General features: G+C 29.3%; 2 protein-coding genes across 2 annotated transcripts; both read right to left on the bottom strand.

Annotated features, from left to right (window-relative positions):
- Positions 1-863: 863 nt before the first annotated feature.
- LOC101212059 (cyanogenic beta-glucosidase-like) lies at positions 864-6,512 on the bottom strand. The gene is made up of 13 exons (XM_031880442.1): positions 6,316-6,512; positions 6,130-6,199; positions 5,971-6,029; positions 5,760-5,835; positions 4,122-4,199; positions 3,893-3,980; positions 2,839-3,169; positions 2,579-2,694; positions 2,241-2,458; positions 1,924-1,955; positions 1,726-1,831; positions 1,531-1,633; positions 864-1,297 (listed from the first exon to the last, which is right to left on the bottom strand). Exons 1-13 carry the CDS (start codon positions 6,412-6,414, stop codon positions 1,126-1,128), a joined length of 1,548 nt encoding a protein of 515 aa, XP_031736302.1. The 5' UTR covers positions 6,415-6,512; the 3' UTR covers positions 864-1,125.
- A 5,111-nt stretch (positions 6,513-11,623) lies between these two features.
- LOC105434523 (cyanogenic beta-glucosidase) lies at positions 11,624-16,237 on the bottom strand. Its single transcript, XM_031880440.1, is given in 14 exon segments — positions 11,624-11,902; positions 11,905-12,041; positions 12,213-12,315; positions 12,408-12,513; positions 12,605-12,636; positions 12,789-13,006; positions 13,138-13,253; positions 13,383-13,716; positions 14,384-14,471; positions 14,593-14,670; positions 15,510-15,585; positions 15,720-15,778; positions 15,878-15,947; positions 16,045-16,237. Coding segments are annotated over 14 exon segments (1,611 nt in total). The 5' UTR covers positions 16,147-16,237; the 3' UTR covers positions 11,624-11,810.
- Between the last annotated feature and the right edge of the window lie 3,191 nt (positions 16,238-19,428).

Raw genomic sequence — 19,428 nt, 5'->3', positions numbered from 1 at the left:
GAGTTTTTAGTCAAATCTTGGAGTTTTATTGTGTTTTTAACACCCATTAAAGCTCTAAATTAAGATTACATTTTGGGAACTTTTCTTGGCCTTTCATGGTTCCTTTGGAGAAATTCTTTTTGTAGTTTTCCAACAAATGTTCAAAATTTTGACTTTGGACCTCAAATTGGGTAAGTGATTGGAGAAGTAAGTTGGACTTGATCGATGGGTATTTTATATACTCACCATTCTCACGTTTTACTTTTAGACAAAGGTAAAAGTAGGTCGACGAGTAACACGAAGGATCCATAATCGTGTAATTGAGACTAAACTAATGCTTATTTCCATGTTTTTATTAGATTGCTCATCCATGTTTTATCTTTTAACCTTACTTCCATGTTTTTATTTATTTATTAATGTATTTGAAAACTTTATTTTCACCTGGGGCTGTCTTATATATATTTATTTCTTTAATAAGATGTATCTAAAATTTGGATAGTTTTGGATTTTGAGATCCTATTTTTACTTGGGCAGTGACCACAACTTATCGAAAATTTGGACAAATAGATTTTGTTTGAAATATTGAAAGTCGTCATTATTTATATTGCCTACATTTTTAAAAATCTAACTAAAATCCAACTATTTCCCATGAACTAAAATCATCCAAGAAAGAAGAAATTGAAGACTAAGTCCACAAATAACACAATTAGAAAAATAATTTAAAAACATAACACAATAGACAGACGTAGAGGTTTTGTCTTTTACCAATTTTTGTGCTCTATATACAATTATTTTATTCTTAGGTTGTATATATATTCTATTATTTTTTGTTTAAATGTCACCTATACAACTAGTCTAATAATAATAAAAAAAAAAACAAGGTGTGAAAGGGTAAATTAAAGTAGAATATATATATTCTTTCAATCCAAACAACACAATAGCTCTAGGTAATTTATTTTATTGACCCAAAACATTCAAATAACAAAATTGCAATATCAAAAACAAAAACAAAAACAACACAAAAATATAATGCCTTAGGAAATAGCTTTAAGAGGCTTTGTCATAATGCCTTAGGAAATAACTTTAAGGAGCCTTATTATAATGGCTTGGCAAATAGGTTTTGATGGGATTGTGAATCATCCATCTTCAAGTGTTTAAGAAATGAGTGAACCACTTTGATGAGAGTTTTGGGATTCGTTCCAAAGTTTTGTTTTTGAAATCAATGTAAGTTATTCCAAACCGCATAGTATATCCTCTCGCCCATTCAAAATCATCCAACAATGTCCATGCAAAATATCCTTTTACCTTTACTCCAGCCCTGCAATATACATATTCCAAATTATACTATCAGTCAACAATATAGAAAATATAATTTGTATCATTTCCAAATATAACAGAATGAACTAAAATATCAACAAATATAGTAAAGTATCGTAGTTTATCACAATTATGGTTTGTGTCTATCTGCCTATCTTGACACAGATAGACACATATAATAGTCTATTACGGTCTTTAGCAAAAGAAATTGTGATAATTTATTTAGTTACTCACTTCATTGACTCATGAAGTTTAATGAGATGTTGTTGGTAGTATTTAACTCTACCCTCATCCATGAGTAATTTCTCAACATCGGGACTATCATAATCAAGATATCCTGTATTTAGAAAATATATTAATCAATAAGATTATTATAAACATCAAGCACGTGGTATCTATATATGTGTATAGTAAAATTAATTGTAATACCGTTTTCTGTGATGTAGATGATTGGATCTTCATAATGATGCTTCATATGTATCATAAGATCTTTCAGCCCTTCTGGATAAACTGCAAGCCAAGAATCTTTACCGGCCTAAAAAATAAACAAATCATTTGATTAAAAAGAGGAAAACTGCATAAAATTAAATATTTAAACAAAGTAATGTAATTCAAACATTGGATTACCTTTGGACCAATTGAAACTCCATCTCGATCAGCTACAATTAAGAAACACACAAATGGACAAAGTCAAAATATAGAAAAATTTAAAGGACGATTTTTAAAAAATAACAAATTTTACAAAATTATTTACAACTTATAGCAAATTTTATTACGGATAGAATCCAACATTTTGCTATAGTTTGTAAATATTTTAATTTATTTTGCTATTTTTAAGAAGTGCTCGTGTGTAAGAAAATTAATAATAAAAGTAAAAATAAAAGATATATAAAATTATAAGATCATTTTGATGTAGTATTAAGATATAATTAACCGTGCATTACTTGAAACATCGACATGTGCATCAGTGACTTGGCTTGGTTTGTTAGGATCAACATTGGGATTATTTTTTGCATAATTAGATGTGTAGTAATTGATTCCAAGAAAATCATAAGACCCTTTCACCAAACTAACTTCATCATCTGTGAACTTTGGCAATCTCTCCTTCACAAGTTCTCTCATGCTGTCTGGATAGTCTCCATACACCAATGGATGCAAAAACCTACAAATAATAACGTTTAAATTGTTTCAACATAATAAGTTAATTCAAAAAAAATTCAAGGCTTGGGAAACTTGATAAACTATGCGATCAGTCTCTTTATATATTAATTATTTGACTTACCAACCAAGAGAAAAATCAAGCGCTCGAGATGCAGCTTTTTTGTCATCCTCATGATTTGAATTTGGGACATACCAATCCGTATTCAATGTCACCCCAATTTGACCATTTTGATACTCCTACAAAAACCATACGAGAAAATGGTCGAAAAATATGTGAAAATTTTAACTTACTTCAACGTCAATAAATTATAAAATTTTGAGCTTTTTAACCAATGAAATTAATCAAAATAAAATTTTTAGGTAATATGGGAAAAATATTACATATTTAGACTTGTAAAGTTTAACCGCAGCAGCATGTGCGAGAATTTGATTGTGACCAACAATATATGGTTCAGTTCCAGGATTTCCCTCGAGTTCACAATCTAATAGTTTCCAGAAAAAGTCTCTCCGTGATACAAGACCAACATGTTTATGCTCAGAATCTTCACAAAGATAATCATATTGTTTGGAAGAAGAGCCTCGACTAGGTGCAAATAGCCCGATTGCATAACCATATAAGATAAAGATATATTGCTCGTTAAAAGTGATCCAATGTTTCACTCTATCTCCAAACTCTTTGAAGCAAAGCTCAGCAAAGTCTCGATAATCATCTCTGAAATCAACAATAATATTCATGTTATTTCCTTTCCTTGAACCACATGTTTCTATTTCTATTTCAGGATCTCTAATATGTGTTTTTACAATTTCTTTGTTCTATTTTAGTAACTTTTTGATAGACTCTCGTCTAATGATTTAGCCAAAACTTTTAAAACAGAAAAAGAAGAAAGCAAAGCTTTGGGATATATTTACTTTGAACATATTTGACAGAGGAGAAAGTTGGGTTCGAACAAAAATGGTTTGGAAACAAATCTGATATTATTATTAGGTTAAATCAAACTAAGAACTTTATTATATATTGAGCACCCTTATTAAATTAAACTTCTATTTAAATATAGTAATGGTTAATTATGATACAAATATAAAGCTATTTAAGCTTAATTTATACATGAATCTTCAATTTAACAACTAAAAGAGTTTATATCTCAATATAATATTATTCAATAATTAATTATTATGATTATTATTATATGCCAATATGAATATGTATATCAACTAAGGACTTATCATCAAACATGTTTAAAAGTCAACCATCTCATTTTACATATTATTAACTTAATTAAGAGGAGAGAGAAACAAAGAAAGAAGATGAATGAATTTTGTTTTTAATAATAGTAGGGGAAGTATTTTGTTATATATATAAAAACAGTAATATTAATACTATAATATATGTCCATTATCATTGATTTAGAAAAGAAAAAAGAAAGGGTATACTCACATTATTTGTTCGGACAAGAAGCCTAAATATTCATCTTCTAAAGCTTGAGGAACATCCCAATGGAATATTGTTACGAATGGTTGGATGCCTACAAATTAATTACAATTCCAAATATGGATTAAAATTATGAAGTCAATTAACCCAAATCATTTGATTAGAATAATTAATTAGACCAAAGCGCGTTTGAACGAAACAATGAAGTATTTAAGATATATAATAATACACCAACCTTTTGAAACGAGATCATTGATTAGTCTATTGTAATAGTCAATTCCCTCTTGATTTACACCACCAGAAAGCTTTCCCGCTATGTATTTTCAAAACGTTGACAAAACATAAATTAATACATAAATCATTCTCAATTAAATTATATATATATATATGTATGCACGTAAAATGGAATGTACTACGATTAAAATTATCTAAATGTATTGAAAAGTTAACTAACACTTATATAAGTGAGATTTAAAAAGTTTAGTTTTATAATAATATAATAAAGTCTATAGTTATTATTTTCACCTCCAATTTTCCTCGTTTGTTATTGATTATATAATATTGGCTTAAAATCTTAAAAAATAACTTTAAAAGAATTTGTTTTTGTTTATGAAAAACACAAACATTAATACTGATATACAATATTAATACGACCAGATTTCGCAATATGTCATTATTAAGAAACTAAGATATGAATGGGTTGAAGATACGTTATTTATTTATTATATTTTAAGATATATGTATAAATTTGACATAAAAAACATAAATGTCTATTTGTCAAAGTACAAAAAAAAAAGCAAATACAACTTTATTAAATTTTATTGTAATGATTAGTTTAATAGATAATTTTCATAAATATAACAGAACGACAATAATGTGTTTACGGTCTATAGAACAATTTAAGAAAATTCATTAAGGTTGATTATTTTTTTAGAATTTCATATTTTTCCTTACTGGTTTATAACAAATTCATCTTCTTCTTTCCAATTTATTCATGTCATGTTTTATATATTTTTCATCGTTCTCTTTTTCTCTTCTTTTGCAATTTTTCTTTTATTTTTCTTTCAAACCGTTAATTGGTTCAAAATCGTGTACCAAATATACAATATCTTTTAATTTTTTTTTATTTAGATCGTGCGACAAATATAAAAGATCGTGAAAAAAATCATTGGCATATTCGATATCCAAATCTTAACTATCCTAGCCAAATTTACCCTAAAAAAATCTTTTAAAAAATCGATTAGATTTGCCTTTTCAAATTTAAATGAATAAATTTAAACGATCGTGTACAAAAATAGCCTAATTTAAACTATCGTATACAAAAAATCTTAAAAAATCGTTTAAATTTGATTGTCTAAATTTAAACGATCAAATCTAAACAATTCTATATTAAATCTAAACGATTGTGTAAAAAAACAGTCAAATTTAAACAATCGTGCAACAAAGAATCTTAAAAAAAAAACTGTTTATATATGGCTGTCCAAATTTAAATGATCATGTATCGATCGTTTTCCAAGAAATCTTTAAAAGAATCGTTGAAATTTGACAACCTAAATTTAAACAATCAATCTGAACGTGTATAAAAAATTATTATTTAGATTTTGATCTAAAGTCAAATCTAAACTATCAAATCTTAAATAATGGTTTCCAAATACTATATCATTAGGGGCAATGTGGTCAGCAATTAGGTATTAGGGTTACTTTTAAAGAAAAATACTAATGTTGACCTTAATTAATGCTTTCTTTCCTATCAAAAAAGTGTTAGATGCCAAGATTTTCTTCATAAATCAAAATTCTTTTTTCTTTTAAATTAATATACAAAAACTGAAGGTAACTTTTTTTTACATATGTTAAGTGATACTTAAATCCTTACTTGGCAACACTCTAGACCATGAAATTGAGAATCTGTATGCATCAAAACCTATTTTCTTGATAATCTCAACATCTTCCTGTATTGTACACCAACAATAATTAATGCACATTTCCAATGGATAAATCAAGTAGTTATTAAGATAATTAAAAGAATTGTGGTCGGCCAATTTTTTAATTTTTTGTACTGCAACTATAATATAAATCTTACAAACCTGGTATCGATGGTATTGATCAACAGTTACATCTGCATTACTGCCATCATCAATCCTATCTGGAGTTCCACAAAAACAAACATAACTTACTTCCTCATTTATTTATTCTTATTTTTTCATATTGAAAGAGATAGACGGAGAGGAAGAAAGATGAAGAACCAGAGTGTAGATGAGTAAATGTATCCCAAATACTTGGTGTTCTCCCATACTCAAAAGCAGCACCTTCGTACTATTAAAATACAATATATATGTATATGTATACACATACGTTATATGTTAATATTATTGTACGTTTAGAAAATCAAAGAATAAAAGTGAAAAGAAGGAAGTGTGTTTTTATGGTACTTGATAAGCAGATGATGCAGAACCAAAAACAAAGTCTGGAGGGAAGGTGCTTCTCCTAATTATGGGAATGAAAGAGGAGTCTGAAGCCTCTTCAGCCATTGAAAGTAGTATACAAGGATAAGGGAAAAATACGTCAAAGAAATTAGAGCCAAGAAATTAAGAAAAAACCCTTATTATCCTTCTTGGCTTTAGTTTTGGATTGGTGAGATACTTCAACTTTCTCATTGGCTTCTTATAGTGAGGCCAAACTACAAGCTATTGGATGGGTTTCCTTTTTTAATTATTATTTTAACATATATACATATACATATATATGTTATGTGCTTTGAAATATTAAAATATGATAAATATATATGTTTCACATATGTCATGGGTCATGGGTGAATATTAAAGTATATGTAAGTTTAGAGATGGAAGCGACCGAAAAAAATCAATTAATTCTTAAATTTTCGATTTATTTTAGTTAGTTGGTTCTCAAACTCTTAAAAAATGTATCAAGTGTATATATCAAATGTTTGGATATATTGACATTTCATACCATAAAATTGTTTTTTTTTTTTTTTGAGTTTTGCAAAAGTAGTCTAATTTTTTAAACTTATTTTGTTAAATTTGCAAGAAGACCTTCAATTTAACAGTGAAAATATTTAATTGGTTTTGTTAAATTTTAAAATAGTCATTTAATAATTGACCATTGAATAGTATTTAATAGTTTCCCACGTAATATTGACCTAAAGAAAAAAGAAAGGGAACAAAACACATCTACCAAACCTTAATTTGTTTTTTTCTCTTTGAGAAAACAGGTTGGATTTAATTAGATATATTGTTAGATGATAAGATGTTGACTGCAGGTAAATATTTAATACTTTCCCACATAAAAAATGAGTTTTCGTACATTTTTAAAGTTATAAAATTTAGATTATATGTTAATGATAATTTTGATTAATCTTATCAGTTGAGAAAGATGGAGAGATAATATTTATAATAATAATAAATAATAAATAAATAAAATATTAAGTAATGTAGGTTGTGACCTTTCATCAACAAGATCGATCAAATTGCATCACAACTTAGCTTCTATAATAATAATCGGTATTAATTACCTTTGATCTCAAATCTAATCACGGATGGAGAAATAATTAAGAATATATAGGTTCTGAAATTTAGGTTTAATATATCATTTTGATGGAGGGTTGATCAAGCGGATTAATTTCTTTGTCCAAATCTAGACCAAATGAATTAACCGAATTGCACACCATCAATAATTCGTTTATATAGGGAGTACGTAAATTTCTCAAACAAATGGTTTCCAACGTAACCTAAGGTAATTGGGGTGGTTTTCAGTTATTTTGAATTCAAAATATGTGTAAACCTAAGAAATTTAATATTAAGTAGAGTTTAGGTTAAGTTAATTAAAGAAAATTTTGTATACAATGCATTCATTCATGTGCGTTTCTTATTACTAGGTTCAAGGGTTGGCTTCATCTAACCCAAATTCAATTGGAAAAGTCAATCAATTTGTCACGAGTAACTAATTGATAATCTGTCGAATCGATGAGAATGAGACAAAATCCAAATTAATATCAATTGCATTAAGGTTGTAGGGTTCCGCAACGTTGTAAGGTAAATGCCAATTTGGCTTCTTTTCTTCATGCTTCACCCCGGTTGATGCCTATTGACTTTTTTTCACTCATTTTATCTCCAAAAGGACGTGAACATCAGATTTTACCTTTGAATTGCTCGAAATTTATAAAATAGCCAAATACAAACATAAAATCATATAACGATCTCAAATTAAAAGGGATTAGATAGCAAAATTTCGATGCTATATCAATGGTTGGGTCAATTGTTTGTCCAATTGGGTCAAACAATTTTAACCGTTTCCATCTAATTTTGTAGTGGTGGTAGAAAATGTCAAGGAATGGTAGAGTTTCTCAATTAACTTTCTTACACCTCAATGTAACCAAAGGATGTATTGAAATTGGTTCATTATATTTCAAGAAAAAATTAAAATTACACAAAAATAAACTTATAGCAAATTAAAAAGTTGTGATAATCTATAGAAATGCCAGGCCCCACCCCAATGCTACTCCACCAGATGGGGGCGTGCCACCTAGTCACCTATCGTGTATCTCCCTGCAAGATGATGTGCTTAATGCCTAGTAAATGAAACACCTTACTTAACCTGTCTCTTCGTGAACCCTTTGCCTCGAACTTAGACTTTCTTATTGCATTGAAAAGTTTACAACTTTTAGACTTTAATCCATATTCTAACACTTTTACATAATAAAAATCAACTTTAGCCTTTAGGTGATAAGATTGAATAATAATAAAGCAGTGGAAGAAAATAACTCTTTTGTTTTATTAACTTAATACTTTATAGAGCTCATAGTTTACAAATTACATTCCTTTTCTCGCGGAACCATATAATTAAAATTAAGTTTTGATCCATTTTTCTAACTCCACCGTCCAATGTTGCTCTTTATGACAAGGGTAGTTAGAGGTGTAAAGACATCGTTGTCATCCATCTTCTTGGTTGCCCAACAACCATTTTAGGAACAACCTTTAGGGCTTCCTTTGCCCTACTCAGTTCTTCCAACCGTCAAATTTGGCCTCATCAACCTAAGTGTAGTCCTTAACGCCTCTTTTGAATTGATCGATAACCCTTGGCATTAAGGAGTGAAGTCCTTACCTACTGACTCATTAAACACGAAAGAACATGTCACAGCTTCTACGCTACACAAGTTTACATAATAATCCATCTTTTCCTCCTTTACTTGGCTTCTACGCCGGACATCCAATCCTTACTTGGCTTCTACGCCTGATGACCTGAGGAGGAAAAACTTCAAATTTAAATCAAAGACTTAGTGAGTTAAGGAAATACCTTTTGTAGAATACAACATTTTTACATTTTCTTAGTGATATATATATATATATATATATCACTACAAGAAAATGGAGGTTTTTCGACGTCGTCACGAACATCGGCAAACAAAGGGAAAATTGACGTTGGTTTCACAATGTTGGTATAGAGAGGCAAAGTCGACGCGCTAGTCTTTGTCGTCGGTATAGAGAGGCAAGGTCGATGCTCCCACAGAGCACATTGGGGATAGTTATGTATTAAAATTTTATTAATATCTTTCCCCGATGCGTTGTGCCATACGTCGATGAATGTTTGGCTTTTTTCTGATGCATTTACTAACATTATCGTCAAAGGCCAAATAATAGTAAAAATATTCACCTTTTTTCGACGTCTGAGTTGACGATGTCGGAAAATTCTTCAGAACAATAAAGTATTATTATCTTTCATCAACATGTACATGAAATGGCGTCGAAAAAAGTCCAACATTTAATTTTATAGTTGGATTTTCTCCAATGTCTTTAGTAAAATGTCGAAGAAGGTGGTGAAAGGTTGATGTTTTCGAGTTGCATCGACCTTTCCTTTCCCTATTTGTTCTATAATTACAAAACTTAGAAGGACTTATGAAAGAGTAAAGAAAAGGACTTGCGAGATGCTAGACGTGCACCCTGCAGATGAGGCGCACGACATGCTTGTGCATAAGGTTAGCACGGGGTAAGGATGGGCAAGCCCCTATCGTCCATGTCTTCGTGCCAACCTATGTCAATGGGTGTTTTTGGGTCATTTTGGTGGTTTTTAAAATTTCTAAGTTATTTTTTAGTATTTCCATGGTCAACAAATATTAAATGGATTTATTTACCATTACTTTAGGTGAGGAAGGGATTGAAAAAATGTAAAGACCAATAACCTAAAGCTTATATCAGTAAGTGAAAAATGAAAGTGATTTTGAATCATATGTTTCTTAAGCTTGTTTTAAGTACAATTTAAGTTAAATGTTTGAGCTATCTAATTAATGAATGATTTCTAAGCATGTAATTTAATTAAAGTATTTATTTAAGCATGATGGCTGAAAAATGTTTATGGCTTTCAAGGATCGATAAATGAGTTTATCAAGGCATGGTTACGTTTAAAAATGTTTGCTTAAATGCAAGAGGATCTTTAAAGGTTTGAAGCATTTTTTTCCAAAGCATATGAGTTTATTCATGTTTTATCTAATCCAAGATATCTCAAATAGCCCTTCGGGATAGGTTAAAGGGCGCAAGGAATTTGAGGTAAGGACACTTATCTTCATGCTCGAAGTTAGCTAGGGACATCTATCTCCCAGGAACAAGGATTAGGGATGTCCATCTTTGAGGGTTTGGAGTTAGTATTGAGTTCACTGTACCACCTCCCAGGAGTAGATACTTAGGTTATGATCAGAAAAACAAGGATTTGATTTACTGTTTCCTAAATGTTTATCAAGTTAAAGTATTCATGTTATTATTTATGTTTACTATTTAAATAGTCTACGAAATATTGTTTAAAAACCTATCACTCACTGCGCTTGTTTAGCTCATACTCTTCGAAATGTTTTTTTCTTTTCAAGTAGAGGTCATGTTCTCAAAGCCTAATTCACCGCCTCTTGTCTATTGAAGGATTTTTTCTTATTATCGCACATGTCTTGTTGTTTAATTTAGAAGTTACATTTAGTTGGTCTTTTAATTGTAAGAGACTTGGATTTAAGAGGGTTGAAGATAGAGTCAATTTCTATGTATCTATGGTTGCTGTTAAATGTTTGTGTAAAACTTATATAAAGTCATTTGTTTAATGAAAAGAGTTGCACTTAGTTGTGTTTAAGTTATGTGTGTTAACTTCCGCCTGCATTTTAGTTAAAGGTGAAAGGTTAAGGGTCAGCTGGTGTCATTAAGAAGGGGAGCAATATCGATTGACTTCACGTCCTCTCTTGATTCGAGAGTAGGTAATCCGAAAGAGGGTGTAACATGTCTTATATTTATTTCTTTAATAAAATGTATCTAAAATTTGCATAGTTTTGGATTTTGAAATCGTAATTTTATTTGAATAGTGACCTTAGCTTAAATTGAAAAGTCGGTAGTTACAGCCAAATGGACAAATAGTTTTTTTTGTATGAAATTTGCATACAGAACGTAATGGTTCGTGTTAAACATCTCATAAAGTTGAGTCATATTATTTATACTACTTTTTTTTCTTTCCAAAATCTAACTAAAAGTCAACTATTCTCCATCAATTAAAATCATCAAGGAAAGGAGAAATTGAAGATGATGATGGTGACAACAAATAACGCAACCAAAAAAATATTTTAAAAAGTAAGACAATAGACGTGGAGGTTTTTAGTCTTTTACCAATTTTTATGTTGTATTCTAATGTTCTTTTTTTTTAAATGTCATTTATACAACTAAGTCTAAAAATCATAATCATAATAAAGAGAAGAAAAAAGAAAAGGTGAAAGGGTATATTAAAGTAGATTATATATTCTCAATCCAAACAACACAATAGCTGTAGGTAATTTATTTTATTGACCCAAAACATTAAAATAACAAAATTGCAATATCAAAAAAAAAAAAAAAAAAAAAAAAAAAAAAAAAAAAAAAACTACAATATAATGCCTTAGGAAATAGCTTTAAGGAGCTTTATTATAATGGCTTGGCAAATAGGTTTTGATGGGGTTGTGAATCATCTTCAAGTGCTTAAGAAATGGTTGAACCACTTTGATGAGAGTTTTGGGATTCGTTCCAAAGTTTTGCTTTTGAAATCGATGTATGTTATTCCAAATCGCATAGTGTACCCTCTTGACCATTCAAAATCATCCAACAATGTCCATGCAAAATATCCTTTTACCTTCACTCCAGCCCTGCAATTAATATAACATATTCCAAATTATATTATTACTCAACGACAATAGCATAATAGCAAAGTATCATAGTTTATCATAATTATGGTTTGTGTCTATCTTGACAGAGAGTTTAATAGTCTATTACGATCTTTTGCAAAATAAATTGTGATAATTTATTTATTTACTCACTCCATTGATTCATGAAGTTTAATGAGATGTTGTTGGTAGTATTTAACTCTACCCTCATCCTTGAGTAATTTTTCGACATCGGAACTATCATAGTCAAGATATCCTGTATTTAGAAAATACTTTAATCAATAGGATTATTATAAACATAGAGCATGTGGTATCTATATATGTATATAGTAAAATTAATTGCAGTACCGTTTTCTGTGATGTAGATGATTGGATCTTTGTAATGATGCTTTATATGTATCATAAGATCTTTTAGCCCTTCTGGATAAACTGCAAGCCAAGAATCTTTACGAACCTACAAAATAAACAAACCATTTAGTAAAAAAAAGAAAATTGCATAAAGTTAAATATTTAAACAAAGTAATGTAATTCAAACAGTGGATTACCTTTGGACCAATTGAAACTCCATCTCGATCAGCTACAATTCAGAAACACACAAATGGGCATATATAGTCAAAAACAGAAATTTAAATGTGTATGGGAAAATTTAAAATAAATGTAAAAGTAAAAGATATATAAAATTATAAGATCGTTTTGATGTAAAATTAAAATATATAGTTGATGAATTACTTGAAACATCGGCATGGGAATCAGTGACTTGGCTTGGTTTGTTGGGATCAACATTAGGATTATTTTTTGCATAGTTAGCTGTGTAGTAATTGATTCCAAGAAAATCATAAGACCCTTTCACCAAACTAACTTCATCATCTGTGAACTTTGGCAATCTCTCCTTCACAAGTTCTCTCATGCTGTCTGGATAATCTCCATACACCAATGGATGCAAAAACCTACAAATAATAACATTTAAATTGTTTCAACATAATAAGTTAATTAATTCAAATAATATAGATACTCGTGGATATAGATATCTATTTGAAACATTTTCTGTGCTTTGTTATATATTAGTTATTTTACTTACCAACCAAGAGAGAAATCGAGAGCTCGAGATGCAGCTCTTATATCATCCACAAGATTTGAATTTGGGACATACCAATCCGTATTAAGTGTCACTCCAATTTTACCATTTTGATATTCCTACAAATACCATATAAGAAAATGGTTGAAAAATAGTGAAAAATTTAGTTTACTTCAATGTCAATAAATTATAAATTTTGAGCTTTTAACCAAAATCAAAATTTAAGAAATACGAGGGGAAAATATTACATATTTAGACTTGTAAAGTTTAACCGTAGCAGCATGTGCGAGAATTTGGTTGTGACCAACGATATATGGTTCAGTTCCAGGATGTCCCTCGAGTTCACATTCTAACTGTTTCCAAAAAAAGCCTCTTCGTGGCACAAGACCAACATGTGGTTTATGCTCAGAATCTCCACAAAGATAATCTAAATGTTTCGAAGAAGCCCCCCTGCCGGGTGCAAATAGCCCAGTTGCATAGCCATATGAGGCAAAGATATATTGCTCGTTAAAAGTGATCCAATGTTTCACTCTATCTCCAAACTCTTTGAAGCAAAGCTCAGCAAAGTCTCGATAATCATCTCTGAAATCAATAATAATATTCATGTTATTTCCTTTCCTTGAACCACACGATTCTATTTTAGGATCTATAATATGTATTTTAACAATTTCTTTGTTCTATTTTAGTAACTTTTCAATAGACCCTCGTCTAATGATTTAGCCAAAACTTTTAAAACAGAAAAAGAAGAAAGCAAAGCTTTGGGATATATTTACTTTGAACACATTTGACAGAGGAGAAAGTTGGGTTCAAACAAAAATGGTTTGGAAACAAATCTGATATTATTATTAGGTTAAATCAAACTAAAAACTTTATTATATACTGACCACCCTTATTAAACATCTATTTAAATATAGTAATAGTTAATTAGGATACAAATATATAGCTATTTAAGCTTAATTTATACATTAATCTTTAATTAATCATTATGATTATTATATGGCAATATGAATATGTATATCAACTAAGGACTTATCATCAAGGATGTTTAAAAGTCAAACATCTCATTTTACATATTATTAACTTAATTAAAAGGAGAGAGAAACAAAGAAAAAGAGGAATGAATTTTGTTTTTAATAATAGTAGGGGAAGTATTTTGTTATATATATATATATAAACAGTAATATTAATACTATAACATATGTTTCCATTATTATTGATTTAAAAAAGAAAAAAGAAAGGGTATACTCACATTATTTGTTCGGACAAGAAGCCTAAATATTCATCTTCTAAAGCTTGAGGAACATCCCAATGAAAAATTGTTACATATGGTTGGATGCCTACAAATTAATTACAATTCCAAATATTTATCAAAATTATGAAGTTAATTAACCCAAATCATTTGGTTAGAATAATTAATTGGACCAAATGAAGTATTAAGATGTATAATAATACACCAACCTTTTGAAATGAGATCATTGATGAGTCTATTGTAGTAGTTAATTCCTTCTTGATTCACACCACTAGAAAGCTTTCCCACTATGTGTTTTCAAAACGTTGACAATACATCAACCATCCTTAAATTAAATTATATACGTGCCAAATCTGATGTATTACAAATTAAGATTATCTGCTAACTAAACTTATATAAGTGAGCATTAAAAAGTTTAGTTTTATAATAATGTAATAAAGTCACTAAGTTTCTCTCTTGGTAATCATTTTTTTTAATTCAAGTATGTAGTCACTATTTCCAATTTCTACTTTCTTCCTTAGTTATTTACATTCCATTACTGATTTAAAAACTTAAAAAGTTCACTTTAAAAAAAGGTTGTTTTTGTTTATAAAAGATAGACATAATATTGATATACAATACTGATACGACAAGATTTTGCAATATGCCATCGTTAAGAAACTGAAATACAAATTTGTTGAAGATATGTTTATTTATTATTATATTTTAAGATATATATAAATTTGACATAAAAAAACATAAATTTCTATTTGACAGTTCCAAAAAAATATATATATATACAACTTTCATCAATTTTATTCCAATGGTTATAATTCAGTATAACTTTTAATCAAAATTAAATTCATCTCAAAATAAAGTATGAAAATTAAAAATTAAGTAGTTTAATACTAAAAAAACTAAACTTTTGCATTGTGTGGCCATTAGGCTCAATGTGGTATACGTCAGCATTAGGGTTAGCATTAAAGAAAATACCAAAGTTGTCCTTAGTTAATGTTTTCTTCCTATCATAAAAGTGTCATGGTTTTCGTTTTTCTTCATAAATCAAAATTCTTTTATCTTTTAAATTAAATATACAAAAACTGAAGGTAATTTTTTTACATATGTTAAGTGATACTTAAATCCTTACTTGGCAACACTCTAGACCACGAAATTGAGAATCTGTATGCATCAAAACCTATTTTCTTGATAATCTCAACATCTACCTGTATTGTACACCAACAATAATTAATGCACATTTTCAATGGATAATTCAAGTAGTTAAGGTTTAAAAAATTTGTGGTCTGCCACACAATTTTTTTAATTCTATGTACTGCAACTATATATAAATCTCACAAACCGGGTATCGATGGTATTGATCAACTGTTACATCTGCGTTACTGCCATCATCAATCCTCTCTGGAGTTCCAGAAAAACAAATATAACTTACTTTATCATTTATTTATTCTTATTATTCGTATTGAAAGAGCTAGACAGAGAGGAAGAAAGATCAAGAACCAGGGTGTAGATGAGTATATGTATCCCAAATACTTGGTGTTCTCCCATATTCAAAAGCAGCACCTTCATACTGTTACAATACAATATATATATATGTTAATATTATTAGTACATTTAGAAAATCTAAAGAATAGGAGTGAAAAGAAGGAAGTATATTTTTATGGTACTTGATAAGCAGATGATGCAGAACCAAAAACAAAGCCTGGAGGGAAGGTGCTTCTCCTAATTACAGTGGGAATGAAAGAGGAGTCTGGAGCCTCTTCAGCCATTGAAAGTAGTATTCAAGGATAAGGAAAAAATACGTCAAAGAAAATAGAACCAAGAAATTAAAAGAAAAAAGCCCTTATTATCCTTCTTGACTTTACTTTGATCGGTGAGATACTTCAACTTTCTGATTGGCTTTTTATAGCGAGGACAAGCTGCAAGCTACTGGATGAGTTTCTTTTTTTAACTATTATTTTAATATACATGTGTTTTGAAATATTAAAATATGATATGTATAAATACACATATATGTAAAATATGATATATATAAATACACATATATGTCATGTGTCATGGGCGAATATTAAAGTATGTAAGTTTCGGGATGGAAGCAACGGAAATCAATTTAATTCTTAGATCTTATTTCGATTTATCTTGGTTATCAAACTTTTAAGAAATATATGAAATGTATATATCAAAAATGTATTATATGTGTATCAAATGTTTGGATATATTTACATTTCATGCAACGAGGTTTTTTTGTTGTCATGTTTGTAAAAGTAGTCTAATTCTTAAAATTTATTTTATTAGATCGACAAGATGACCTTCTAATTTAATAGTAGAGAATTATTCTATTTTTAATTAACAAAAAATGTTTAAAATATTTATAAATACAACAGAATATCAATACACTATTATACATATTTATTAGCATATTTTAGGGTAAATATTTAACCGGTGTTGTTAAATTTTAAAATAGGCATTTAACAACTAAACCTTCCATAATAGTTTTCACATGACATTGACCAGAAGTGAAAGAAAGAAAAAACACATCTATACCAAAACTTAATTTGGTTTTTTTTTTTCTTTGAGAAAACAGGTTGGATTTGATTAGATATATTGTTAGCTGATGAATTGATGAGTGCAGGTAAGAATTTAATACTTTCCCACCTGAAAAACGAGTTTTTGTACATTTTTTAAGTTATAAAATTTAGGTTATGTTAGTGATAATTTTGATTAATGTTATTAGTTGAGGCATATGGAGAGATAATATTTATAATAATAATAATAAATAAATAAAATATTAAGTAATGTAAGTTGAGACCTTTCATCTACAAGATCGATGAAATTGCATCACAACTTTTATAATAATAATCGGTATTAATTACTTTTGATCTCAAATCTAATCACAGATGGAGAAATAATTAAGAATATATATAGGTTTTCAAATTTAGGTTTAATATATCATTGTGATGGGATCAAGCACATTACTTTCTTCGTTCACATCTAGATCAAATCAGCTAACCGAATCACACATCATCAATAATTAGTTCTTTTGGCAAGTTTGGATTGTACACAGGGAGTACATGAATTTCTCAAACACATGGTTTCCAATGTAACCTAAGGTAACCGAGGGTGGGTTTGAATTATTTTGAATTGAAATTTGTGTAAATTGCATAAAAGTAAATTTGAGGAATTCAATCTTTAAAAAAGTAAGTTAATTAAATGGAATTTTCTATATACCATGTATTCATTTATGCTGTTTCTCATATACTACTAAATTCAAGGGTTATGGCTTGACTAACCAAATTCAATTGGAAAAGCCAATCAATTGGTTCTGAGTAATAATTGATAATCTATTTGAATCGATGAGAAAAGATACAAAATCCAAATTTATATCAATTGCATTAATGTAGTCGTAGGGCATTCGGGTGTTGCGAGGTAAATGCCAATTTCGCTTCTTTTCTTCATGCTTTACCCCCCGTTGATGTCTACTAACTTCTTTTCACTCATTTTATCTCTAAAATATTATGAACACTAGATTTTACCTTCGAATTACTCGAAACTTATAAAATAGCCAAATACAAACATAAAATCATCTAACGATTCCAAATTAAGAGTGATTAGATAGCACATTTTCGATTCTATATCAATGGTTGGGTCAATTGTTTATCTAATTAGGTTAAACAATTTTAACCGTCTCTATCTAACTTTGCAGGGGTGGTAGCACATGTCGAACTCAAGGAATGGTAGAGTTTCTCAATTAAATTTCTTACGACTCAATGTAACCAAAAGGAGTATTGAAATTGGTTCATTATATTTCAAGAAAATTAAAATTGCACAATAATAAACTTAGCAAATTAAAAGTAGTGATAATCTATAGTATGTCACGCTCCGCCCCTAATGCCACTCCTCTAGATGGGAGCGTGTTGCCTAGACACCCATTGCATATCCTCACAAGATGACGCATTGAACACCTAGTAAGCGAAACAACTTACTTAACTTGCCTCCTCACGAAGCCTTTTCCTCAAACTTAGACTTTTTTATTGCAGTGAAAAATTTACAACTTTTAGACTTTAATCCATCACCGAAGACTTTTACCTAATATAAATCCACTTTAACCTTTAGGCGATAAGATTGGATAATAATAAAGCAGCAGAATAACATAACTTCTTCGCGTTATTAATTTAACACTCTATAGAGTTCATAGTTTACAAATTACATTCTTTTCCTCGCGAAACCACAAAATTAAAATTAAGTTCTGATCCACTTTTCTTCCTCCACTGTCCAATGTTGCTCCTTACGATGAGGATAGTTTAAGGTGTAAAGACATCACTCTCATCCATCTCCTTGGTCGCCCAAGAACCAATCTGCCACCTGTCTACTGAAGGATTTTGTCTTATTATTGTACATGTCTTGCTGTTTAGAAGTTACATTTAGTTGGTCTTTTAATTGTAACGGACTTGGATTTAAGAGGGTTGAAGTTAGAGTCTATTTTTATGTAATTGTGGCTGATCATAGATGTCTATGTAAAACTTATATAAAGTTGTTTGTTTAATGAAAAGGGTTGCACTCAGTTGTGTTTAAGTTATGTGTGTTAGCTTCCGCCTGCGTTTTAGTTAAAGGTGAAAGGTTAAGGATCAGCTGGTGTTGTTAAAAAAGGGAGCGATATCGGTTGACTTCACGCCTTCCTCTATTCAAGAGTAGGGTGATCCGGAAGGGAGTGTGTCATGTCTTATATCTATTTCTTTAATAAAATGTATATAAAATTTGCATAGTTTTGGATTTTGAGATCATAATTTTATTTGGACAGTGACTTTAGCTTAAGTTGAAAAATTGGGTAGTTACAATCAAATGGACAAATAGTTTTTATTTGAAATTTGCATACACGAATTAATGATCCATGTTAAAAATTTCATAAAGTTTAGTCATTATTTATAGTACCTATGTTTTTTTTTCTTACAAAATCTATCTAAAATTCAACTATTCTCCATCAACTAAAATCGTTAGAGAAAGAAGAAATTGACGATGATGACGACAACGAAAAATAACGCAACCAGAAAAAT

This window comes from Cucumis sativus, chromosome 1, assembly GCF_000004075.3.
Source record: "Cucumis sativus cultivar 9930 chromosome 1, Cucumber_9930_V3, whole genome shotgun sequence".
NCBI classification, from domain to species: Eukaryota; Viridiplantae; Streptophyta; class Magnoliopsida; order Cucurbitales; family Cucurbitaceae; genus Cucumis; species Cucumis sativus.
The sequence above is the reverse complement of the archived record's forward strand: the minus strand, read 5'-3'. Positions and strand labels throughout refer to the sequence as shown.